We start from the raw sequence: 26,388 nt of genomic DNA on the forward strand, positions 1-26,388 counted from the left end.
GATAAGTTTGCTAATGACCCACACTATTTTTCTGGGTTGATTGTTTTATTTTTTAGAGCTGCTGTTAAAAATTCCTAATATATGCTTGGATCTTAGATTTGGTTGCCCTGTGATCTCTGCCTTCACTTTGCATGATGTTCAATTTACTTTCTCAATCAGAACTTGGAAAATATCATCTTAATCACTTGGACCATCTCTTCTAATGGACAGGAACACCTTCCAGCTTCGAAATTCTATGTTTCAAGGTTCTTTCTAGTTTTAACATTCTATATTCCAAGGTCTTTTCCAATGGTAATAGTCTTATGTTCTAAGGTAACTTCTAAGATTCTATATTCCAAAGTTCTTTTTAGTTCTGATATTCTGTGTTCCCAGGACCCTCTCAGCTCTGACATTCTCTGTTCTAAGTTCTCTCCCAGCTCTGCCATTCTGTATTCTAAAGCTCCTCCCAGTTCTGACATTCTGTGCTTTAAGGTCCCTTCCAACTTTGACATTCTATGTTCTAAGTCCTCTTTTAGCTCTGACATTCTATGTTTTAAGATCCCTTTCAGTTTTGACATTCTGTGTTCTAAGGTCCCTCCTAGCTCCCAAGTCTGTGTTCTATGATTTCTTCTAGCTTTGATATTTGATATTCTAGGGTTCCTGCTGATATTCTATAATTTTGAAGTTTTTCTTATGCAGGTTTTCTGTTTTCCTTTCTCTTTGATTCTGCATATGGAACTTCCCCTCTAATAGTATATTTCTCTCTTTTCTAGCTATACAAATTTTTGCTAACTTTCAAAACCCAGGTAAGTCACCTCTCTTCCATAAAGCCTTCCTGGACCACTCCAGGTCATACTTACCTCTTCTTCCCCCTCTGTCTACTTCTCCAACATCTGCCATTTGTATCATTAATTGAGCCATCCTTTTGTACTACCTTATGACATCTTTATTAGTATCTCAAACTGTTATTTATATTTATATAGACTTTTCGCAGAATATATAGCCCTCTTATTTACAGAGTACTTTATACCTGTGATCTCATTACATCCTCACAACAATCCTATGAAGTACCAGTGAAAGTATTTTTATCCCAATTTAATAGAAGAAGAAGCAGAAGGTCAGAGAGATTAAGTCCAAGGCACATAGTTATTAAGTTTATGGTCTTTTCTCCCCAAGTAGACTATAATATTCTTGAGGGCAGGACCTTTGTTATATATGCATTTATATCTGCCATAGTCCCTAGCATGAGACCTTGCACACATTAGTTGTTAATTAGATTTAATTCAATAAAACTTTATTAAGCACCTACTTGTAGAGCCCTGTGTTAGGCACTGGATCAGGGATGAAGACACAGTCCATTCCCTCATGGAGTTCCTGACATAGTCATAGAAGGCAATGCATGCACTTATCTCAATATATCAAAGGCCCACTAATTTAAAATTGGCAGAAGATCTTCCCTCCAGTGGTTTTGATTGCAACCTATGAGCTGCAGAGCTGAGAAAAATTCATCACCTGGTGCTCCCTTTTCTGGCCAGAGTCTCTCTGCACTTAGTTAGGCTGGTTCTCAGATGAAGGACACCCAGTCCATTTCCAGGCATATACTCGAAGCCTGCAAGCACTTGTGTGCCCTTGGCATACTCTTCAAGCATTCGGGGTCACCTCTAAATTATGATGGAGCATTTGAGGAGGATTTCAGTACAGGGACACATATACCTACAACTCTATTATACAATAGCTCATGGTAAGAAGGTTAGGGAGATGCAGACAAAGGTCTTTGCCATGTGGTAGAGGGGAAGAAGGTCTTTACTGACTAGGACGATGAGGGAAGACTTCACAGAGAAGGTGACACCTGAGCTGGGCTTTGAAGGAAGGGTAAGGTGTCAGGAGGCAGCAATGTTGTGGGCAGTGGAGGCAGGCTCCATCAGTTTAGAGAGCAGAGTGGGCAAAGGCCATCAGTAAGTAACAGTTAAATCAGAACAGTTGACAGCTGGTGTGGGACAGTGACACTTCCACCAGGGGACAGCTTACCTAGAGGTAATAAGTTTTCCGATGCATCGATATAAACAACAGAGTCAAAGTGTCTGAAGTCCTTTTCCTTAGCCTGAAGGGACAGGGTGACAAGACAAAACAAAGTAAAGCACAGTATTATTTCCATTTCAGGAAAACTTAGTGGATGTTAAGGCAATGTTCCATGGAAAGCTATGTCTTACTAAGTATAGTAGAACTCTGTTATAAAGCAGTTTACTCCACCACAAATCTAATTACTCTTCTAGTCACATCAGGTTGCCTGTGTGTACATAATTCTGTAGAGGTCATTGCACCCACTATATAATAGGGAAAACCTGAAAAGGTCCAGGGGTGGGGGGGGGTAATCATACTGGGTGAAATTCTAGAGGGGCAGCATATAAAAGCAAGAATGCTGGACTGCTGTGTTTAAATTTGACTGCCATCTATTGCCTGTGTGATCTTGGGCAAGTGACCCCTTTTTCCTTGAACAGGCAAACTCTTCTACATGCACCCTCAATCCCATCCCATTCCACCTTCTTTAGCAAATTGTACCCTCTATCATTCCTACCTTCTCTCTAATCTTCAGTCTCTCCTTAGGTACTAGTCCCTTCTCTGCTGCCTACAAATATGTTCATGTCTTCCTCATCCTTAACCCCTCCCCCTCGATATGATGATGCCCACCAGTTATCATCCTATATCTCTCTTCTCCCTTTCTCTATCATATTCCTTGGGAAATCCAGTTATGGTCTATGCCTCCACTTCCTCCCTTCTCATTCTCTTCCACACTCACTGCATCTCATCATTCAATTGGAACTACTCTCCCCAAAGTTACCAATGAGCTAACCCAATCTTTCTTGACTGTTCTGAAGCTTCTGATACTATTAATCCTTTTCTTCTCTGGGATAGTTTGTCCTCTCTAGGTTTTCACGACAGTGCTCTCTCCTGGTTTTTCTCCCATCTCTCTGACCACTCTTCTTGGTCTACTTTGCTGCATCTTCATCAAGGTGACACTTATCAACCATAGGTATTTCCCTGGGCCTTCTCTCCTCTCTCTATACTATCTTGTTTGCTGGTGTCATCAACTCGAATGGGTTCAATTATCATGCATTTATTCAGATAATTCCCAGATTTATGTATCCATTCCTAGTTTCTCTCCTGAATTTCAGTCTCACACCAACAAGTTCCTTTTTGACTTCTTGAATAGTGTCTTACAGATATTTCAAACTGAATATATCTAAAATAGAGCCCATTATCTTTCCTCCCAAAACCTCCCTCTTTCTGGCTTCCCTATTACTGTTGAGGGCACAGCCATCTTCCTCACATGCACAATCTATTGTCAAGTCTTGTTGTTTCTACATTCACAATATCTCTGTTATATCATCCCATTTTCTCTACTCACATGGCCACTGTTTTGGGACAGTTCCTCATCATTTTGTGCCTGAATGATTCTTGTACTCATCTTCTGATTGGTGCCCCCTGTCTCAGTCTGTCCCCACTCCAATGCATCCTTCAATTAACTGTCAAAGTGATTTTCCTAAAGTGCAGGTCTGACCATGTTACTCCTCTACTTAATAAATCCCAGTCACTTCCTGTTAACTCCTGCATCAAGTAAAAAACTCTCTATTTGGCTTTTAAAGTCCTTCACAACACAGCCTTTCCTACCTTTCCAATCTTCTTACTTCTAACACCCCCTTCCTCCCCACAACACTCTTCTATTCAGCAACACTGTTATGCTTGCTGTTCCTCAGACAAGTCAACAAGCATTTATTAAGTGCCTACTATATGCCAGGCACTGTGCTAAATGCAGGAGATGCAAATAATGGCAAAAGACTGTCTCTGCTCTCATAGGAACTCATGGTCTAACGGGAAACAACATATAAACAACTATGTGCAAATTAAATAAATTGCAGAAAATCAACTGAGGAAAGGCACTAGCATTAAGGGGGATTGGGAAATGCAGAAGGTGGGACTTCCATGTTCCTTGCCTACAAGACTCTTATCTCTTGGCTCTGTGTCTTTGTACTGGCTGTTCCCCATGTTCCCTCTCTCCTCATCTCTGCTTCCCTGGCTGCCTTCAAGACTGAGCTTAAATCCCACCTTCTGGAGTCTTTTCCAGTTTCCACCCCCCCCTCCCCCAGTCCTTCCTCTCCTTCTACCCAACCAACAAGCATCTTGGGGCCCGAGTTTACTCAACTATCAAAATGTGGGGATTAGATTAAATAATCTGCAAAGTTCCTTTCATCTCCAGAGCTTAAAAATCTGGCCTCTTTCTTTGTTCTGCCACTTATTAGCTGGATGTCCTTAAGCAAATCCTTTAAACCTCCCTCAGTCTCAAGTCTCAAAATGGGACAGCCAATCCTTATATGACTGATCTCACTGAATTATTGTGAGGAAATTATTTTTTAAATCTTAAAGTATTATAGAAATTGGAGCAATGTGATTAACTGTCCTTTTCTGAGACTCTATTTCCTTATCTGAAATTGGGAATAATATTTTCACTACCTACCTCACAGAGTTGTTTTTTTTTTTTTTTTTAAACAATTGGGGTTAAGTAACTTGCTCAAGGTTACACAGCCAGGTGTTTCTGGGTGGGTGCTAAGTGTCTGAGCTCGGATTTGATCCCCAGGTCATCCTGACACTGGGGCCGGTGCTCTTACTCACTGTGCTACCTGGCCGCCCTGACACAGAGTTGTTTTTAATATCTTGGATAAATCAGTTAAACCTTTCTAAGTTTCAATCTTTTCATCTCTAAGAAATAACCATAATCATTCCTTCTGTACTTACCTACTGGGTAGGACTATTGTGAGGATCAGACAAGATATGCGAGAGAGTTCTATAAGGTACTCTATAAATATAAGGGATTATTATACCATTTGTCTAAGGTCTAACATCTGCTATGTCTTTGTCCCTCCCTTTTTTGAATGCAATTCAGCATTATACCAATCTGTGCCAATACATGCCATTGTTCCAGAGCAGGCCTTACCAATTTGAGGCATACTTACCCCAAGGAGAAATGACAAGCTTATTAAGAGGGTAAAGGGAATTATTTAGTAAATAAACATATTAGCCTACTGAATATAATTAATTGATTTATTTTATTCCTTATGTGTATTTGCATGACAAACTCTAGAACGTGTTTCCTACTAAATAAAAGAAATAAGAAAGTTTACAAAAAGCCAAGGGTCACAGGGAAGGAAAAAGATTAGGACCCCTTGTTCCACAGTGGACAAAGTCTCTTGCTCCCACATTTAGAAATATTGAGAACACTTAAAAGTTAGCCCAGTTTAAAGCCTTTAGACAAATCTGGAAAAAAATTCTTTTCAGTTTTTCCTTAACCATCAATTCCTAAATAATGTCTTACTTCCCTTTCTCCAAGTTTCCCCTTGAAGTAATTAATAGTCCACCAACCCCACAAGGAACAGGGCAAGGGGTCCTTTATTGATATATCTGAAGATACAGCCCACACAAAGGTAGTCCCCCCTTTTTTCCATCTCCTGAAAAGATTAGAGTATATCAAAAAGGGGATATTCCTTTATTTAGTTAGGTCCCCTTGGGGGTAGGAGTGTGAGGAGGGTCCTTCAGGAGAGGGATCAAGGAGGGAATGAGTGATTTTGGAAGGAGAATAATTTGAAAGATTAAGTGACTATTGCTATATTATGTGAAGTAAAAGGTCAATGCTAAACAGCAACTTGCGAAATTTTCCTTCTCCAGAATTCTATACCTATTACTTCAAAAGGTCTTGCAACTGAGGGTATGAGAACTTATCAGCTTAGACATTTTTCTCCTGAGCTAGAAATGCTTGGATTAAGAATAACAATAAATAAATTAAAAATGGGTCTAGCTGGCTTATGCCTAAAATGCAGAATTAATTGGATTAATGAGATATATACACACATATATACCATTAGTCCTATACTATATATACATATGTATATATTATATAAATATGATTTACATAGATGTATTTATTTGTTCAACAAGTAATATTGTATAGTGAAAAGAATAGAAGAATAGGAGTCCTGGATCCGCTACTAATCAATCCTCCCCCCTCTAAGCCTCAGCTTCTTGGTCTATAAAATGGGGATAATAAATCTTGTACTGCCTTACTGTACTGAGTAGTTGTAAGGATCAAGAGCTAAAGGAGATTATAAAGCACTCTCATATTTCAAGAAATTCTCTTCATCTGGGCTTTTTTTCAAGTAGGGGGTTGTCAGTGCAATGACAACAACTTGTTGAGTGTCTGACTGTGTGTGACCCCATTTGGGGTTTTCTTGGCAAAGATTGTGGAATGGTTTGCCATTTCTTCTCCAGTTCATTTCACAGATAAGGAAACTGAAGCAAACAGGGTTAAGTGACTTGCCCAGGGTCACCCAGCTAGTAAGTATCTGTCTGGATTTTAATTCATGAAGAAGAATCTTCCTGATTCCAAGCTCTATCCACCACACCAACTCAGATACATATAAGTGAATCATTGAGACCTAGAGACAAGAAGGGAGGCTGAGAGGGAGGTGGAGTGGAACACTGCCTTAGGGATAGGGATGGTCAAGGCAGGGCAGCTAGGTGGCCCAGTGTATAGAATTCTGGGCCTGAAGTCAGGAAGACTTATCTTTGTTGTTGTTGAGCTGTTCAGTCATGTCTCACTCTTTGTGACTCCATGGACCATAGGGCCAAGTCCTTTTATCTTCCACTATCTCTCAAAGTCTGTCCAAGTTCATGTTTACTGTTTCCATGACACCATCTATCCATCTCATACTCTGCTGTTCCCTTTTCCTTTTGCCTTCAATCTTTCCTAACATCAGAGTATTTCCCAATGAGTCCTGTCTTCTTCCTGAGTTCAAATCTGGCCTCAGACACTTACTACCTGTGTGACCCTGGGCAAGTCACTTAACCCTGTTTACCTCAGTTCCTCATCCATAAAATGAACTGGAGAAGGAAATGGCAAATCACTCCAGTATCTTTGCCAAGAAAACCCCAAATGGGGTCACGAAGAGCTGGACACAACTGAAAAAACTACTGAACAACAACAAATTACATGGGGTATCTCACATAACCTCTCTGGGCCTCAGTTTCTCTGTAAAATCAGGTGACTGGACTAGATGGTTTCCAGCACCAAGCACAGTGGCAGGTCCATAGCAGGCACTTGATAAATTTTTTTAAAAAATTATTTAAGTGAATTTCATCTCAAAGGTCCCTTCTAGAATTAGAATGTCAGTTTGATGAGAGCAGTATATGTGAGTGATCTGCATAAGGTTGCTGCAACATTAAAATGGGTCTTGGGATATCTCATAATCTAAAAGAATCATAGAACATTTTGCCTCAAGTATTTTGGTGTCAACAATTTATGACACTAAGTGGGATGTTCCTATGTCCATGTGCTTGTTTGTTTTTTAGATAAGCCCTTGATTATTACTTATAAAGGAAGTATCTAGGCTTGTAATAACAACAGTTCTCATTTACCTAGTCCTTTAAGATTTACAAAGCTCTGTCCTCACAACAACCTTGTGAAAGAAGAAATTGAAGCTATCTATAACAGTATGGGGAAAAATGCTTCAAATAAGTGATAATTAGAGAAATGCAAATGAAAGCATTTCTGTGTTCTAATCAAACCCCCATCAGATTGACAAAGCTGACAAAAAGGGAATGATGGCAAAAGTTGGAGGGGCTGTGGGAAAAGAGGCATGTTAATGCACTATTAGTGCTGTGAATTAGCACAGCTATTCTGGAAAGTTATGCCCCCAAAGTTACTAAATCATGCACTCCCTTTGGCTCAGTGATACCACTGTCAGGTGGATACCACAGAGAAATCAAAGAGAAAATGGAGCTATATGTGCAAACACATTTATAGCAGCTCTTTTTGTGGTGGCAAAGAATAAACAAAGGAAATGCCCTTTAATTGGGGGATGGCTGGAAAAAAATTATGGTATATGAATAGAACAAAAAATAAAATTATGTAAAGGGATGGTTTCAGAAAAATTTGGGAAGACTTATATGAAATGATATAGAGTGAAGTGATTAGAACCAAGAGAATAATTTATAAAATAGTAACAACATTGTAAAGATGAAAATTTTGAGACTTGTGAACTCTAATAAACCCAATGACCAGCCATGATTCCAAAGCACCAGTGATGAAGCATTCTACCCACCTCCTTACAGAGAAGTAATAAACTCTATGTGAAGAGTGAGATGTTTCTACATGGTCAATGAAGGAATATACTTTGCTTAACTATAAATTATTTGTTATCAATGTTTAAATTTTCTCTTTTTCCTTCTCAGTGGAAAAAATCTGTGTGTGTATGTGTGTGTGTGTGTGTGTGTGTGTGTGCAGAAGCAATAGGGAGAGAAAATAATTGAAATTGTTCATTGAAAAAGATACCAATAAAAACTATTTTAAACAACAAAAAAAAAGCCCTTTGAGAGAGGTTGTACAAGTACTACTATTTCCAATGAGAAAAATTAACATTCAGAGAAGAGAAGTAGACTTGACCAGTGTCCTAAAACTAGTGTCAGAACCAGGATGCGGACCCAATACTTCTTCTTTTTTTGCTTTTTGGAGGGCAATTGGGGTTAAGCGATTTGCCCAAAGTCACACGGCTAGTAAGTGTGTCAAGTGTCTGAGGCCCAATTTGAACTCAGGTCCTCCTGACTCCAGGGCTGGTGCTCTATTCACTGCACCACCTAGCCGCCCCAGGACCCAATACTTCTGACCCCAAATCTAGGACTTCACAACTACATGAAAACATGTTTGAGGACTTACATGCCCCATGAGTTTGTTGTGTGACTACCCTGCAGCTCTCCCACAGCTGATGGATCATTTTAAGAGTTGTTGTACCCATACAAATACATGCCCTGGAGGCCAGTCCTTTCGTGGGGAGCTTCTCCACACAGAGCTCAGCTGGTACTCATACACCAGATACCTATAGCCATCCCTCAGCCTTGTTTCTTTTTATTTATTTTTTTCTGGGGCAGGGGGATTAATTAGGCCATAAGGAAAACAGGAGGATTGGGGGTGGGGGTTTGGTAGGAGGGGAACTGTACTTAAAGATTTTCCCGCTCACAAGACCTGCCAAAGCTAGTTTGCCAATGGTCTGGTCTTTCAGGAGCCAGGGCCTTCCCATGCTTTGCTGAGGCAAAAATAAACCTTCACTTGTGTAAATGGCATTATGTTTTACAAAGGACATTATCATTTACAAAGTGTTTTAAAGCTTACAAATCCCTTTGCAATTTATAAGGTTTTATAGTTTGCAATTTATAATGCAGTTTACAATGTGCTACATGACTTCAGGGATTTGTGCTCAACCCTATGCCTTTAAATATTTTGTCAATGTCTTGGATTGAGGCAGGCTCAGAATGCTTTATCAAATTTGTAGATGACACTGAGCTGGGAGGGACAGCTAACACAATCTATGATAGAGCTTGCACCCAAAAAGGTCTTGACAGGCAAGAGCTCTAGTCTGAACTGAATAAGGATCAATTTCATGAGTACAAGAGGGGGGCAGGATGGTTAGGAGTTTGTAAAAAATCTGGGGTGGGGGGTTTAGTGGGCTGCAAACTCAATGTGAGCTAGCAGTATTGTGGGATGTGGCAGCCCAAAAAACTAACACCATCTTGGGCTCTGTGAAGGGAGGCCCCCAAGAATCAGGAGGTAATGAAGGCCTAATTGTAGCTTGCTCTGGACAGAGCTCATATGGGAGGCTGGTTCAGTTCTGGGTACCCCAGTTTAAAGATACTGATGAACTCAAGAACTTCTGAAGAGAGCTGCCAGGATGGATGGTGAAGGGTCTTGAGTCCATGTTGCATGAGGATCAGCTGAAGCTAAGAATGTTTAATCAAAGGAACAGAAGACTAGGTGGACCATGAGAGTTGTCTTTAAGTATCTGAAGGTCTGTTGTGTGGGCCCCTGAGAGCAGAACCAGCAGCAGCTGGTAGAAAGTTAAAAAAATGCAAATTCAGGCTTGAAGTCAGGAAAAACTTCCTAAGAATTAGAGTCATCTAAAAGTGGGATGGGCCACCTCAGGAGACAGTGGGTGCCCTCCTCTGTGGAGGTCTTCATGAAGGGGCCGGGGATTTTAGTGACATTATTACTACTAAGACTGCTACTGTTATTCCTGTTGCTATTATGATTATTTCTATTATTATTAATTTGGATTCCTTTGGGTTATGGGCTGGGCTAGAGAGTTTCTTTTAACTCTAAACTTCTTTGATTCTGTGAAATGTTTTCAGTAGTCTCACTGGATCCTCACAGTAGGTAGCCCAGGGAGAAAGTAGAGGTCCTCATTTTATAGAAGGGGCAGCTAGATGGCACAGATAGAGTGCCAGGCCTGGAGTCAGGAAGACTCATCTTCATGAATTCAATTACTAGAAGGATGACTCTGGGTAAGTCACTTCACCCTGTTTTGCCTTAGTTTCCTCTGAGTAAAATGAGTTAGAGAAGGAAATGGTAAATCGCTTCAGAATCTTTGCCAAGAAAATCCCAAATGGTGTCACAAAGAGTTGGAAACAACCAAAAATGACTGAATCACATTTTGCACAAGAGAAAACTGAAGACCAGAGAGGGTATCTGGTGTGCCCAAGCAGTAGGCCCAGGCCCACTATTTACTCTGTGGCACCACATTCAGATCTTGCCATATGAAGCTGCCAAAGGAGACAAACTGCGGCACATTTCTCTTGGCAGAGACATAAGAAACAGTTCCTACTTACTTTTGTAATCTTCTGGCCGCTGATATTCACAGTACACAAATCTGTAGGTCTCTTTACACTATGGTGCTTCAGCTGGAAAAAGAAAACAACAGTTAGCGCTTTTCATTACTGCTCAGAACAACAAGGGATTCTTTGTTCAAAGGGCAACACTGGAAACCTTCCCAAAATGCCAAATGTACACAGGCAATGTCATTCAGCCCACAGCAGTGTATGGGTACAGCACGGTCATTTGGAGTTGTGCAAACAAACAAACAAAAAGATCCCAAATCCTCCCAGACAGAGATAGAAGGGATCTTAAAACACAGAAAGCAGAATGTTAAAACTGGGCAGCACCTCAGAGCTCACTTATTCCAGCTTTTTTAGTCCAGTCCAGTTCAATTTAATTCAACATGCACTGGGGCTATAGAGATAAAAATGAAATGTTCCCTGCCCTCAAGGAGCTTATATTCTGATGGAGAGGTGGAATTTGCACACAGATAAGTAAATACAAGCTAATTTCAGGAGGGAGAGGGTGCTAACAATGGGGTGGATCAGGAAAGGCCTCACATAGGAAATGTGAACTCAACTGAAGTTTCAAGGAAGCTAGGAATTCTAAGGGGAGGGAGTGCATTCCAGGCATGGTGGGACAGCCTGGGCAAAGAAATGGAAGCAGGAAGTGGCATGTACCAGTTTAGGGAAAAATTAACAGGTCAAATTGGCTGTGACATAGCATGTGTGGAGGCAAGTAGTGTGAAATAAATATGGAAAAGTAGTTGCGAAACAGCCTGCCTAGGGCCTTAAAATGTCAGGCCAAGAAGTTTATCTCTGATCCTAGATACAGTAGGAAGCCACTGAAAGTTTTTGAGGAGAGGAATGATATGGTCAGACCTCCGTCTTAGGAGTCTGGTAGCCCCGTAGAGACTGGATTGGAGAGTGGAAAGACTAGAGTCATGGAGATGAGTTTTAAGTAAGCTAGTACAACTGTCAACACAATCAGGTGATGAGGACCGATGCCAGGGCTGTGACAGCATGAGTGGAGAGAAGGGTACCAATGTGAGGAATGTCATGAAAAGAGAACTGATAACTGATTGAATGTGGGGGATAAGGAAAAGGGAAGAATCAAGGATAACTTTGAAGGACAAACCTAAGGAACTGGAAGGATGGCGGGATCTCCAGCTGATCTAGGGAAGTCTGAAGGAGGGAAGGATTTGGGTAGGGTGGGGTGGGGTAGGGAGGGGAGGAATGTAATGAGCTCTATCTACGATGCTGATGGGATATCCAGGTGAAGATTTTCAGTAGCAGACAGTTGGTGCTGCAGGACTGTAGTTGCCCCCTAAATCCACCCTCTTCTCCAAATTTCCCTATTTCTGTTTTTTTTTTTTCAGTCGTTTTAGGTGTATCTGATTCTTAGTGACCCCATTTGGGGTTTTCTTGGCAAAGCTACTGGAATGCCATTTCCTTCTCCAGCTCATTTTACAGATGAGGGAACTGAGGCAAACAGGGTTAAGTGACTTGCTCAGGGTCACATATCACGTGTCTCAGGTCGGATTTGAACTCAGGAAGTTGAATCTTTCTGACTCTAGGCCTAGTGCTTGATCGAATATACTACCTCACTGCCCTATTTCTACCATTTTCTTTTCACCTAGGTTCAAATCCTCAACACAATGCTTGACTCTTTCCTCTCCCTCACCCTCCTCCCTCCATATAATCAATCCTGAAGATCTGTTAATTCAACTTCCTTATCTCTCACATCTTTGATCTCCTCTCACAGAGAATTTGAGCCTTCCTTTCATCTCACTTTCTTGTACTTATTACCAGAGTCTTCTAATTGGGCTCCTAGCTTGTGTTCTTGCCTCCTTCCCCCACTCCAATTAATTCTCAACACAGCTGCCAAAATAATCTTTTAAAACCAGAAGTCAGACCATGTCACTCTTTTATTGAAGAATCTTCAGTGCTTTTAGGACAAGGGTTCTTACCCTGGGATCCATGAATTTCCTGCCCTGCTTTATGGATAGTTTTCAGAAGGTTTGTGAATTTGCTTTTTTAATACCTAGATAACTGTATGTCAATTATAATTAGTTTCCTTTTCATTCTACATATTATATTTTGTGCATTTCAAAGCATTATTCTGAGAAGGGGTCCATAATTCTTCACCAGACTGACTGCCAAAGGGATTTTATTTCTTAAATAGAAAGAGTTTAAGAATTCTAAGTAAATGGCAGTTTCTTAGTGTGGCATGGAAAGTCCTTCACAATCTGACTTTAGCTTACCTTTCCAGGCTTTCTTCATGGACTTTCCATTTCAGCCCCACTGGCCTACTCTGAACTTAGATGCCATACCTGGCCTGTTTTTGGACCAACTGTCCCCTGTATCTGGAATGCATTTTTACCTCTAACTCTTAGAATCCCTATCTTCTTTCAAGGCTCAGGTCCTGATTCCCCTAATTCTTTGTTCTCTCTCCCACCTCAAATAATCATTTGTATGCTTATTCGCTTACATATTATATTCTTGCCACCCCTCCAGTTCCCCCACATAAGCTCCCCAAGGGATAGGTTTTTTGTTTTGTATTTATAGACCAGCACCTAGAGCAGTGCCTTGCACATGAATTAAGCAGGCACTTAATAAATGCTCATGTTCCTGGATTAGAGCAGAGGTTTATAACCTTTTATTGTGTTATGACCCCTCTGGCAGTCTGGTGAAACCTGTGAACCCCTTCTCAGAATAATGTCTTTAAATGCACAAAATATATAGGATTAGAAAAGAAACCAATTATATCAAAATATTAAAAATATACATACAGGTTCACAGACCTCAGGTTAAGAATATAAGATTAGGGAGAGATTAGGATGGACACATAATTTTAGGGATGATAACTGAACCTTGGTAGCTGATGAAAGAGAACAGAGAGACAAAAAGGTGTTAAGTACGGAGTCTTGGGGACGCCATGTTTATTGGGTGGTAGATAGATAATGATATAGTAAAAGAGACTAAGGGAGCACAGTTGGGCAGACAGGAGGAGAACCAGTACAAAAATGTTTTTAAAAGGAGGAAATTGGGACCCGTGAAGAAAAGGAGCTTGCGCAATATCACACCCAGTCAGCAAAGCTGGAACTATATGCTCGTCTGATATCGGGCAGGTTAAGTCTTTTCCCACTTTATCATGCTGCCTTCCCCATAGTTTCCCATACTAATTGATGACCTCTTTACATCTATGTATTAGCATGACTCAAAATAGCAGTCATATAGTCATCTAAAAGGAATTTATTTGGACCTAAAGGTCATTCATTTATTCGTTCATTCAACAACATTTGTTGAATACCATCTGGCACTGATATCTAGCCACTAGGTATATGACAGAACTATAGAATTGGAAGGGACATTGCAGGTCTGGTTAAGGATAATACAAGAGGTCTGACCATATCATTCTTCTCCTCAAAAACTTTCAGTGGCCTCCTACTGTGTCTAGGACAAAAGATAAACTCCTCAGCCTGGCATTTTAAGGCCCTCTGCAAGTTGGTTCCCAACTACTTTTCATATTTATTTCATACTACTTCCCTCCACACATAACTAAAGTATGATTTATCACAGTCCAAGAAATGATCCTTCTCTCTCTACTTGCATACCTCCAGTGAAAGGAAGCTTATTATATCACAAGGCAGTCCATTCCATTGTGGAAGAGCTAAGTTTTTGGAAGCTTCTCTTTATGTTGAGCTAAATTCCAACTCCCTGTAACTTTAATAATTCAATTCAATAAACATGTATCAAATATAGAACCTTGCACTTAGCAGTAAGGATAGTTCTATCACCAGCCCTTACCTTTTTAATGAACTCTAGATCCACATCTCTGACAAATTACAGAAAATTTCTACCTGTATATCTCATTGGTACCTCAAACTCAACATATTCTAAGGTCAAGTTCATTATTTTTTTAAAAAGCCTTTATTATAAACTTGATAATCATTCACAAGAATAAACATACAAAAGGAATAAAATTATACCTAAGCCATTAATATAGAGAGTTCGATGTTTTAAGAAAAAACAAATAAATACATGAAAAATAACCCACCAAAAATCTGTTTACCTTATATTCTTTTCTAAGTTTAACACTTTTATTTACTATTCTATGCTAGGGGAGGTGGTCAGGTGATTCACTGATCAATTTGATGAGTTCTCCAATTGAGTGTTAAAATTACAGGGTGCCCTTTTATTTGGTGCTATTTAAGGGGCACCTTCCCATGAAACATAGACCTGCCCACTGGGATCTTTCTGACAGGATACAGGCAATTCAAGCTGATTCATAGATAGATTCAGGGGGAATGACCTTTCATTGTAGGACTGTCCCTCTATGTGGTAGAGCCTTCCATCTTTTTGCTCACTCCCACCCTTGGACTTTGAGAAGACAAACCAGTATATAGTAGAGTATACTTGTGTTATTGAAGGAGTGGAGGAAGGAACCTATGCTCATGAATAATTTCTATCACCCCCCCAAAGAAGTGATGATAATCTACAGCCAAATCTGTACATGTGCTTACACTCAGCTTAAGAAGAAATTGTGATGAAATAATTTCTAACTTCTAAGAAAAATTAATGGTGACTCAATGGCAAAAGCTTATGGTGATCTGCACATGTTTGTCTCAGTGGCCCAAGAGGGGAGTTCCTGTATCTCAAATTCCTGGTCACTTTTTGTCTTTCTATTGTTTTCCTGACCACAGGTTGGAGACCTAAGAATAGACTTTCCCAGTACATAAGATGGCAGTTATTGGGACACTGATAGAGTTTCTCAAAAGCACATAGCACAGGAGGTAGATATGGCCTGAGGAGAGAGACCTTGAGAAATTTTCCCATTCTTTGGAATTACTTCTTCAATAACCCAATTTTGGGGTTTTTGAGTTCTGGATTAAGACCTAGATTCTAGAACTCCAAGGGTTCTTAACCTGATATCTGTGAACTTATTTCTTCAAATATTTTTATAACTATATTTCAACATAATTGATTTCCTTGGTAATCCTATGTATTTTATTTTATGCATTTAAAAATATTATTCTGAGAAAGGGTTAAGACTGCTAAGGGGTCCATCACACACACACACACACACACACACACACACACACACACACGTTAAGAATATCTATCCTAGAGAGAGAAGGGAATTTCCCAATGCATCATGATTGTTGGACAAAGAAGCAGTTCATCTACCTAGTTTCTGCACAGTATCCTACTTGAGAAACAAAGCTAATGAATTACTTAAGACAGTGGAGCTCCAAAGGGGTTGCTTGATCAGTAGCTGCCACAGAAAGTTTATTTTTCAGGAGTGTAAACCATAAGGTGGCGCTAGACATCCATCAATGACCCCATGAGAGACAGGGTTTTCAGTGGAATGTCTAGATTGAATCATCATTAGATAAGAAAAAGATTGTAGAGAATGGATAGAGAGGTATTGATTATAGAATATCTTCTTTGGAAAGGAGAAATTTGAGAAGCTGAAGGAGGAAAAGGGTTAGAACTGAAGGCAGAGATCTCACTTGTAGTAAATGCAGAGAAAAGAGAGAATCTGGTTAGGGCAGGCAATCTTTTTATTTCAGCTAAGTGACTATTATGTCAGGGTGGCCTGGCTCCTAGAGAGAAATTAAAGGGTCTCAAGGAACACTTTTCCAGGGAGAATGAGTTAATAAGCATTTATTAAGAGTCTTCCAGGCACTGTGCTAAGCACTGGGTTCAGCCCATAGTAGGTGATTAACAAATGTTTATTGAATGATTGATTCCTAAATGCTCATTTTCTTCATCTGTTGAATGAGGGATATTAATATTTCTTACCCCTACCATAAGAAGTTGTTACAAGAATAATGAGATTATAAATGCAATTTAAAAAAATAAACTAAAATACTGTGAAAACTCCATCTATTTCTCTTCAATCCTTTGATGGATCTGTAGTCTCACCCATTTTGTACCACCCCAGTGTTGCAGATCACATGCCTTCTCGTCCTATAAGAATCTTGTCTGTGTATTCAAATAAATTCTCACCAAGGTACTGGAGGCATACTCCCATAAGTCTCATGATGTTTTATACTGAATAGCCAGATGAATCTGTGACCCTACTCCCCCTATGGATGTCTCCTGATGCACAAATCTAGTATGCTTAAGTTTTAAACTGTATCTAGTTAGAACTGACTGATGAAACTTTCCAGAAAGTTTGTTGATATGTCATAAGCATAATTTTACCTCCTCATCCCGGGTAAATTTTCCTGGTTAATTTTTAGAAAGCCCACTTTTGCTGTTGGTTCACACAGTCAGTCAATAAACATTAATTAAGTGCCTGTTACATGATAGGCACTGTGCTAAGTGCTGGGGATAAAAAAAGGCAAAAGAATGTCCCTGCTCTCAAGGAGCTTACAATATAATGGGGGAGATGACTATCAAACAAATATGTATGAACAAACTGTGTGTGCAGAATAGGAAATAATTAAAAGAGGGAGGCATTAGAAATAAGAGGGGCTGCTCCCTAACCCTATCAGTTCACCAGTAATGTGACAACTGCCATAACAGAACCTTTGCCTAAAAACCCTAGACTAGAGTCCCCAAGGGCTCTGGGTCTTCAATCAGAAAACAATTTATTTACATTCATAATCTCATTATCCTTGTAACACATCATGGCATCACCTTCCTGATGTCATGGTTCCCTTTGAAAATGAAGAACAAACAGCAGTAGCATCCTCGTTACAACCTCTTGAAGTAGGAGTAAAAATATTTTTGTCTCTATTTGACAGATTCACTCCAGACCAACACCCAGCATGCTGCCTCAAGGGACAGTGGGAACAAGGGAGGCCATACATGACTCTACTCCTAACAGAACTGCTTTACTGCCCTGTGCTGCCCTTGTCCATATCAGTAAACCATTCTAATCCAACCCAGCAGAATTCACTGCAACTGCCATAGAAATCTGCAGGACATGTGGGCAACAAGGAAGCTCACTTGTTATCCCTCCCACCTGCTACATAATTGGCTGACTGCTGGATGGACATCTATTTGTTGGCATCTCATGTCACTGTTAGTTCATAATTATTTGTTGGTAATACATTGCAGCCTATTTATTCTCACTATGGTCTTGTTTGTATGAACCATCCACATTAATTCTTTAACTCTGCATTTTAAACATTTTTCTGAGAAGAGGTTGATAGGTTTCATTGGTCTGTCTACAGGGTCCATGGCAAAAAATAGTTAAGAATCCCTATTTTAGAGGAAGAAGGGGATTTCACAATTTGTTGTGTTTCTTTGGACAAAGAGGAGGATCATCCACTTAGTGGATGGCATTCTATGTTTCACAGCCATCATTCTCTAAGATTATAAATTGGAGAAAAGGGTCCAGTATTCATTGATAGAAGAAATTTCCTCAAGGAGGTCATTCTATCAAGGAAATCATAGCTCTAGACCCAGTCAGATTTTTAAAATAGCAATAATAATGTCTATGGTTTTTTTACTCCAAGAATTTGGCATCTCCCTTTACATACCTTGAGAATCATCTTTCAGTGCATAAAAACCATATTGTTTATATATACTTGGTTTAGTTTGGCTATTCTTCCTCTTGCTATTTTCTTTAGTGACATTTCTAGCTCCTCATAAAAATAAGGTAGACAGGTGTAAAAATCGAAATCATTGTTTTTTTATGGAAAAAAAACCACATTTTTAAAAAATGAAGATTTGGGCAGAAGAGGCAGCCTGGCATAGTAGATAGACAGTGGGTCTCGGTGTCAAAAAGATCTAGGTTCAAATCCCTCTGACACATACTGGTGTGTGACTCTTAAGTCACTTATCCTTTCAATGTCCCCCAAACCACTCTCTTAAGAATGAGTTACACAACCGCTGCTAATCTGCATTGAGAAGGGGAGTTTCTTTACTGGAACCTCCCTATACCTATGAAATCACAGGTCCAGACCCTGGACTTAAGTGTGGTTTTCTAAAAAGAGTCAGGACAAATCTTCATTTTTTATTTGCCTGTTTTCTCCTTATAGGTCCATCTTTAATGTTCTTGATGTGATCTGGCTTTGCTGGATCCCTTACCAAGCATTCTGCAATTTATTTTTCCTTCCATTGCTTCTTATTTTTTTATGAGGCAATACTACTCAATATCTTCTATCTTCCTCTTGAATAAGATTTTACATGTGAATTTATATTCTAAGCCAGTTAGAATATTATATTATATCTATAATATAGAATATTATATAATTATATTCGGTTAGAATTTATATTTTAACCCTTAGCTTCCTTACCCCTCCCACTTGGCAAGAAGGTCAAGAGTTTTATAAAAGTTTAAAAGTTCTTCTGAGCTTCTCATTTTGGCAACTGATTTACATTGGTTAAATTTCCTCAAGAAGTGGTGATAATCTATGTCCATTTCTGCTCTTTTGTCTATTTCCTGTTTGTTGGTGACTATATAACTTATTTATATAGGTTAGTTTACAGAGATCCCACTGGTGAGCATATGTCATGGAGCTCAAAAGTAGGAAAAAAAGACCTATATATTCCAAAGGGGGATTTACCTTAACAAAGTGGATGAAATTATGGGATATAAAGGACATGAAACAGAGAAAATGAATAGTCAAGGTATTAAACCAAATATTAAGAAATGTCTACACTTTGTTGCCACTTTAGGGCTGAAATATCAGCTATGCCTCTAAGTGTCCTTTATAAAGCAAAACACTGCATAAGTCAATAAACACATTTGTAAATACAATTGTTTGCAAAAAGGGAACTTCAGAGTTATAGTACAGGATGATGTTATGGGAATGGGCATCTGAAGATCTTCCCTGCCCCTTGGCCCTTTGATAGGCTTAAGTGACTCTGAGAACCTTCCCTGATTTGAAAATATACTCTGCCCCCTAATAGGCTGAATGTGGTCACATGGAGCCTGTGGTGGGAGGGCTTGTTTTTCAGGAATCCCCACATCTTGTTACTCTGTGATTGGATAGTGGGTCAAGAAAGCTATGGCATTCTCTGATCCAGGAGGCCATATATACCCTGACATGAAGTTTTGCTTTGGGGCTCACTTTGAGAAGAGTTGTGTGATTTGACCAGATGAGACTCTGGGCAGCCGTTGAATCCCCCAGCTTTGGAAACCCAGATGTTGGTGCTTTCCTCTCTGGTAACTGACTAGGTATGGATGTAATGATCAGACAGCTGGAAGCCTGTCTGCTGATATTTCTCTGTCTCTATTTTTGTCTGCTTGTAACCTTTGCTTGTATTCTCTGAAGTCCAGGGTGCTGACCTTTTTCCCTTGAACTAGGTAAATGACATATGTTTGATTAAAGCAAGATTGTTAACCCATTTTGAGTTGCTTTCCTTTAGAAAAGCAGATCTAGGAACCTGTGCTAGCAGCCATCCTGGGTATGCTAGGGTGCTCGCTGCTACAGATGGTCATTCTGGAATCTGTTGTAAACATTACTTATGATATAATAAAGGTGAAATTTCAATGAAGCATCATTCCCTTCTGTCCTTTGCCCTTCAAAAACTAACAAACTGGGAAAATCCCCACTTACTTCCTTTCCTCCCCTTACCCTCTTTGTCATCAGGAAGTATGTCCCAAGCACGTAGATTATGCGACTAAATGGAAGAGTTCGACAACTGGGGTTTTATGACTAGCATTAGTCTTCGTACCAATAACTTGTTTTTTTTTTTAAAGCAAATTGGGAAAAAGTGCTTTTACAATGCAATATTGTTTGTTGTTAAAGGCAAGTTTTTTTTTTGACATGACATGTCCTGAAACAAATATCAATTAAATATGAAAAAAAAGAAAGACCCAGTTTCTGGAGCAGATTCTGGGAAGATGGTAGAGTAGGTCAGAAAATTTTAAGCTCTCCAGATATGCCCCACAAACAAGACAAAATAGTGTTTCAGGTCAAATGTAGAGTAGTAAAAATAAACAGGAGTGGGGCAGAACAGTTGTCTCCCTGGGACAACTGGAAAAGATCCATAGAAGAATCCCAGGACCTAGGTTTGGTCCCTGTGAAGTGTAAACACCACCAGGCTAGTTCCACTGAAATAGCAAGTGGAGAGCCCTGAAGCTAGCTGGGTTGGGAGGTAGCCTCAGCCTCAGCCACAGGAATTTTCACCTCTTGGACAGTGTAGGGAGTTGCACATCTGAACAGGGAAAGATTCAGGGATATAATATATATGGGATATATTATATCAGGGATATATGCTGATAAGGGATGCCAGGCCCAGCTGTGCTGCCAAGATATGGCCCTGTGCACTAGCACAAGCCTGATGAGTGCAGAAGCAGTGGGGTGGGGACACTGCTGGCTGTGGGCACTTACAGGAGGGCAGAGTTCTTGGTTTTGGTTTCAGGCCAGAGGGAAGAACTGAAGGAGGATCTGAGGCCAGAGGTACCATCCCCCATACTCCAGGACTAGAGATGATTACAATAATAAGCTGCTACAAAAAAAATGAATAGGCAAAGGAGAAAGAACCAAACTATAGAAATTTACTATGGGAATAGAGAATACCAGGGTTCATCTTCAGAGGAGGATATTAGCTAAAAAGGCCTCTCCTACCCCCAAGAGTAATAATGTCAAATGGCTATCTGCCCCAAAATAATTTATAGAAGAACTTAAAAAAGAATTTAAAAATGAAATGAGAGGGGTGGCTAGGTGGCACAGTGAATACAGCACCAGCCCTGGAGTCAGGAGGACCTGAGTTCAGATCCGGCCTCAGATGCTTGACACACTTACTAGCTGTGTGACTTTGGGCAAGTCACTTAACCCCAATTACTTTCCAAAAAAGCAAAAAAAATTTTTTTTTTTAAATCAAATGAGATTGAGGAAAAATAAAAAAAAAAAGAACCCAGGTAAAACAAGGAGATTATGAAAAGAAAGTCAACCAACTGGAAAAGGAGATCCAGAATCTTAAAGAAAATGACTCATTGAAAATTAGAGCTGGGCAAGGGGAAGCCAGTAAAGACACTAAGAAATAATAAAACAAAATATAAAGAATGAAAAAATAGAAGAGAATGTGAAACATCTCATAAGAAAACTGATCTGGAGAACAGATCAAGAAGACAAAACGTAAGAAAAATTAGACTAACTGAAAGCTATGATCAAAAAAAGAATCTTGATACAATAATACAAGAAATAATTGAAGAAAACTGTCCTGAAGCATTAGAACGAGAGGGGAAAGTAGAAATAGAAAAAAGATCCATCCATCATCACCTGAAAGAGATCCTATGAGTAAAACCCACTGGAAAATCATAGTAAAATTTCAAAACCCGCCAGCTTAAGGAGAAAATATTATGAGCAACAAGAAAAAAAAAAACAAAAACAATTCAAATATGGCAGAACCACAATTGGAATCTCCAAAACTTAGCAGCAATGACACAAAAAGACTGCAGGTTTTGGAACACTATATATCGAAGAGCAAAAGAAGTGGGGTTGTGGCTGAAAATCATACCTAGAAAAGTTAAGCATAATCCTGAAAGGAAAAATAAAAGGAAGTTCAATGAATTGTCAGACTTTCAAGATTTTGTTGCAAAAAAACCCCTGAACTTAATAGATTTGACATACAAGATCCAAGAGAAATCAAAGGTTTAATCATAAGGGACTCAATAAGGACAGATTGTTTACTTTTTATATAAGGAGATGTAAAAAGTATGTCTAAGATTGTTATTAGTAATTGGGTAGTTTGAAGAAAAATTGGGGTTGACCTGAGTATGATGTGATTCTAAAATGTAAAACTATTTAGGAAAAGGTAGAAAGAGTAATTATTTTATACAAATGAGGTACAAGAGGAAGGAGTGACACAGAGGAATTAGATGGGGAAAGAGGGCTATTAGTTTTGAAAACCTACTTTCATGGAGAATGGGTTAAAGAGGGAACAATACATACAGATAGATAGATAGATAGATAGATAGATATAGATATATACTAGAAGGATATAAAAGTCTTCTAAATTCAGAAAGAAATAAAAGGCTAAGGGGATAGGGTGGGGAAGAAGATAAGGGAGGAATTTTTAGAGGGAACCCTACTCACATCAGATCTGAGTTAAAGAGAGAATATATTATATTTAGAAGGGCATACAATTAATTCTAAATTAATAAAGAAATAAGAGGGTGAGGGAGTAGGATAAGGAGTATAAAATGTGGTCTAGATTAATGGGAATGGGATAAAGAGGGAATAACATATTTGGAAGGCTAAAAATGTTTTCTAAAATCAGATAGAAAAAAAGAGGGTAAGGGGAAAAGGGGTAGGGGGAGGTAAGGGAGGGATCTTTGGAGAGGGAGCAGGTTAAGTAACAGATGGGCAAGGCAGAAGCAGAGGAATCAGGAAGTACAGGAAATAAGAGATAAAGAAACAAAATAAAGATCAGGAGTAGAATTTATTAGGAAAAAAGCAGGAGTAGTAATCATGATCTCAGAAACAAGTTAAAGGTAAAAAGATTTAATCAAAAGAGAAAAATTGGGTATATGTCAGCCATATTAATCAATATTGTTTTAGACTATTTAAAATAACTAGATAGTATAAGGTTGTAATATTGTTGTGGTTCAAAAATGATGAGTTGGTGGACTTAGAAAAATATGGAAAGACTTGGACTTATGAAAGATGATATTCACCCTCAGAGAAACAAGAGGACAAACAAGTATAGGATGGTCTTACATACATGCATATGAATATATATGTTTATATATGAATATGATCATCAATATCTAAGTATATGTATGTGTATGGAAATGTGTGTATATGAATGTATGTATGTTTATGTATATATATATGTGTGTGTTATATATGTATATATACACATATATAAAATATATCCACACTTAATTGTAGTCTTCTTGCGGGGGTGGGGGAGAAAAAAGGGGGGGAAACAAAGTAAAAATTGCACAGCAGAGAACAAAAGAAAACTTACAAGGAAACAAAGAAAAGGTGGACAGCTCTGAACACAATGTGTAGTATTTATTATGTAGGCTTTCTTGAAATGGAAATGTATTGCTGTATATTTTGAATCTTTTCTTACACTCTGCTGTGCACATGACAATGCTTTTTTTCTTTTCTTATTTTGTATTTAGGTTTATAATATGTTTCATTATCTTTTCTTATTGTGTATTTAAGTTTTAGTGTTTAAGTTTAAAATCAATTTAAAAAACACTTTCTAAGAGGTAGTTGAGATCAATCTCTAAGCAATGTGAGTTCTGATAATAGGGAAGAGAATTAGCCATGGAGGAGGATATGACTCTTGAGAGGGAAATTTTCTTTGTCTCTTCAGGTTGGCGAGGGAGGCGGGGACCTTCTCTCCATCCCCATCTTTGGTCATGGTGTCTTATAGCAGAACTATTTGCCTAGAAAAAGACACCATATTCAGGACGGAGCAGGCCCACTCAGTCAAGCCATGAGACTAGACAATCTTTGCAAGTAGAGAAAGTTAGCTCTGACGGTTAAGTACTAATTACAGAGAGGGACATGTCCAAGAGTCCAAATGAGCTCATCCAGCAGAGATGCTGGGCCCAGTGGGCATAGCTTGAGGGCAACATGAGAGGAAGAAGGACTTCAGAGCTCTGAAGTATCTGAAACATGAGTTGCCTTGGCCACTCACTTATCTAACTAAGAAAATAGAGGAGGCTGGAATTTGAAAATCGAGGAAACCTGAAATCCAGAGGTTGTTGACAGTAACTGGGCAATTTCATTCTTAAGATGCTGTAATGGGAATGCAAATTTGGAAGATCTTCCCTGCCCCTAGGCTAAAATGCACCTGAAGCCTGGGGAGGGAGGCTTGTTTTTCAGTAGATATTTCTTGATTGGCCAGTGAGTCAATAAGGTTGTTATTGATTGGGTATGGATGTAATGGCTGGACAGTTTGGAAAGCTGTCTACTTGATCTGTTTCTGTCTTGATAATTCTGCCTGTATACTTTGAAGTTTGGGGTGCTGACCTTTTCTCCTGAACAAGGTAAACGATATATGTCTGACTGATTAAAGTAAGCTTGTTAACCCATTTTGAGTTGCTTTCCTTTAACAAAGCAGATCCAAGAACCTGTGGTGGCGGCAAACCCTGAGGACACTTGGGGTGCTTGCTGCTACAGATGCACATTCCCTTCCAAGTATAAGCTGAATTTTGGGACAAAGCCCAATCTACACAGCACTTCTCTAAAGACGGTTTTCTAACAAAATCCCATATTCATATTGATTTACATGATGAGGCCTTTGCAAAGCCTCTGAGAAAATGGTCCTAACAGTTATACAACAAGCTGGCTGGTATCCAGTGCTTCTCTCCATTTCTCATCCTGCTGATCCTCTTCCACTAATCAGGCAAAGGAAGGAATATGCAGGACTAAAGTCCTGGGCTTTGAGCCAGAGGCTGAAACCAAGAGGTAAAGTCTGTGAGCAGGTGGGAAGAGGAAACCAACCATTCCCCGACCCTTTCTTAAACCTTTAGTTCACACCTGGCGAGCCACCTGCTCAAGCTAAACGACAAAGATAGATGCTAGAATCAAACAAAATATTTGGTGAACTAGACAGCACCAGAATGAAATAGTAGCTCAATTCCTAGGTACTAAATTGAACACCAGTCACAAAATGGCAAATAAAACATAAAGCTAGAATTCTCACTTTCTCAGAATACATACTAACAATTAGAAAAATATAGAGGAGGCTAGCATGTTCCCTATGCAGGGATAACACGTAAAATCATTAAGTACTTCATATTTTTAAAAGATAAAATCCAGTGCTGTTGGGGCTATAGAGAAACTGGTCCTCTATCTAATACACTGTCAGTGGGACTGTAGGCGAGAATCTTAGAAAGCATTATAACAATATGAAATGAGTCACAGAAGTGACCACACTTTTCAGCCCAGTGTTCCATTGCTAGCTTTTTATCCCAAATGTAGCATAAAAAGGAAAGAATAGCCTATTTGTATAGAAATATTTATTGTTTCATTTTGTAATAGTGAGAAACTGGAAATAACCTAGATTCCAAAACTTGGAAAATGTCTGAAAAAATTATGGTATATTTACAACAGAATACATAAAAATGATAAGTATAAAGCATACAAGGAAATATGGAAAGACTGACTTGAAGAAATGGAAAACAAAATCAGAACTAGAACACTGACTACATAAGAAAGGAAGAGGAAAGAATGAGATAAGAGGGGAGGAAAGGAAAGGAAGCTAAATTTTTTTCTTCTCTTTTGCTCTTTGCTAATTCATTTTATTTTGTTGTGTTAAATGCTAAGGGCACTCTTATTGTGGACAGTTACTATCTAATATACAGGGATGCAGTTAAAGCCATTTTTTTGGGAGAAATTTTAATTCTAAACACTTTCGACATCAAAAAAGAAAAAAGAACACATCAATGAATATAACTTTAAAAACCCTAGAAAATCAACAAATTAAAAAAATAAAGGGTGTGTGTGTGTGTGTGTGTGTGTGTGTGTGTGTGTGTGTGTTTATCTCCTACATTTCAGGGTTAGTTAGCTGCCTCTGAATCTAAACTATTATTGGCCATGATTGATGATGTATATCATGGAGATAAAATGTATCATGGACAGTTAGGTGATGCAGTGGATAGACTGCCAGGCCTGGAGTCAGGAAGACTCATTTTCCTGAGTTCAAAGTTGGACTCAAACATTTACTAGCTGTGTGATCCTAAGCAAGTCACTTAACCTTGTATGCTTCAGTTTCCTTATTTATAAAATGAGCTGGAGAAGGAAATGGCAAACCACTTCAGTATCTTTGCCAAGAAAGAAGAGT

At 39.1% G+C, this 26,388-nt stretch overlaps 1 protein-coding gene and 1 non-coding gene across 2 annotated transcripts in view; one reads left to right on the plus strand and one right to left on the minus strand.

Moving 5' to 3' along the window:
* XRRA1 (X-ray radiation resistance associated 1) overlaps nt 1-26,388 on the minus strand; it is a 132,248-nt gene that overhangs the window by 46,696 nt on the left and 59,164 nt on the right. Inside the window, exons 6-7 of the mRNA XM_069070849.1 lie at nt 10,684-10,755; nt 2,008-2,080 (exon numbers count right to left, since the gene is read on the minus strand). Coding sequence (XP_068926950.1) covers nt 2,008-2,080; nt 10,684-10,755 — 145 coding nt within the window. The remainder of the gene's footprint in view (nt 1-2,007; nt 2,081-10,683; nt 10,756-26,388) is intronic.
* On the plus strand, nt 25,241-25,348 carry LOC138148422 (U6 spliceosomal RNA). Its single transcript, XR_011165057.1, has one exon. It is a non-coding gene; the product is annotated as a U6 spliceosomal RNA (small nuclear RNA).

This window comes from Petaurus breviceps, unplaced genomic scaffold, assembly GCF_028583685.1.
Source record: "Petaurus breviceps papuanus isolate PSGF00001 unplaced genomic scaffold, PetGlider_PUasm1.0 90823, whole genome shotgun sequence".
NCBI lineage: Eukaryota > Metazoa > Chordata > Mammalia > Diprotodontia > Petauridae > Petaurus > Petaurus breviceps.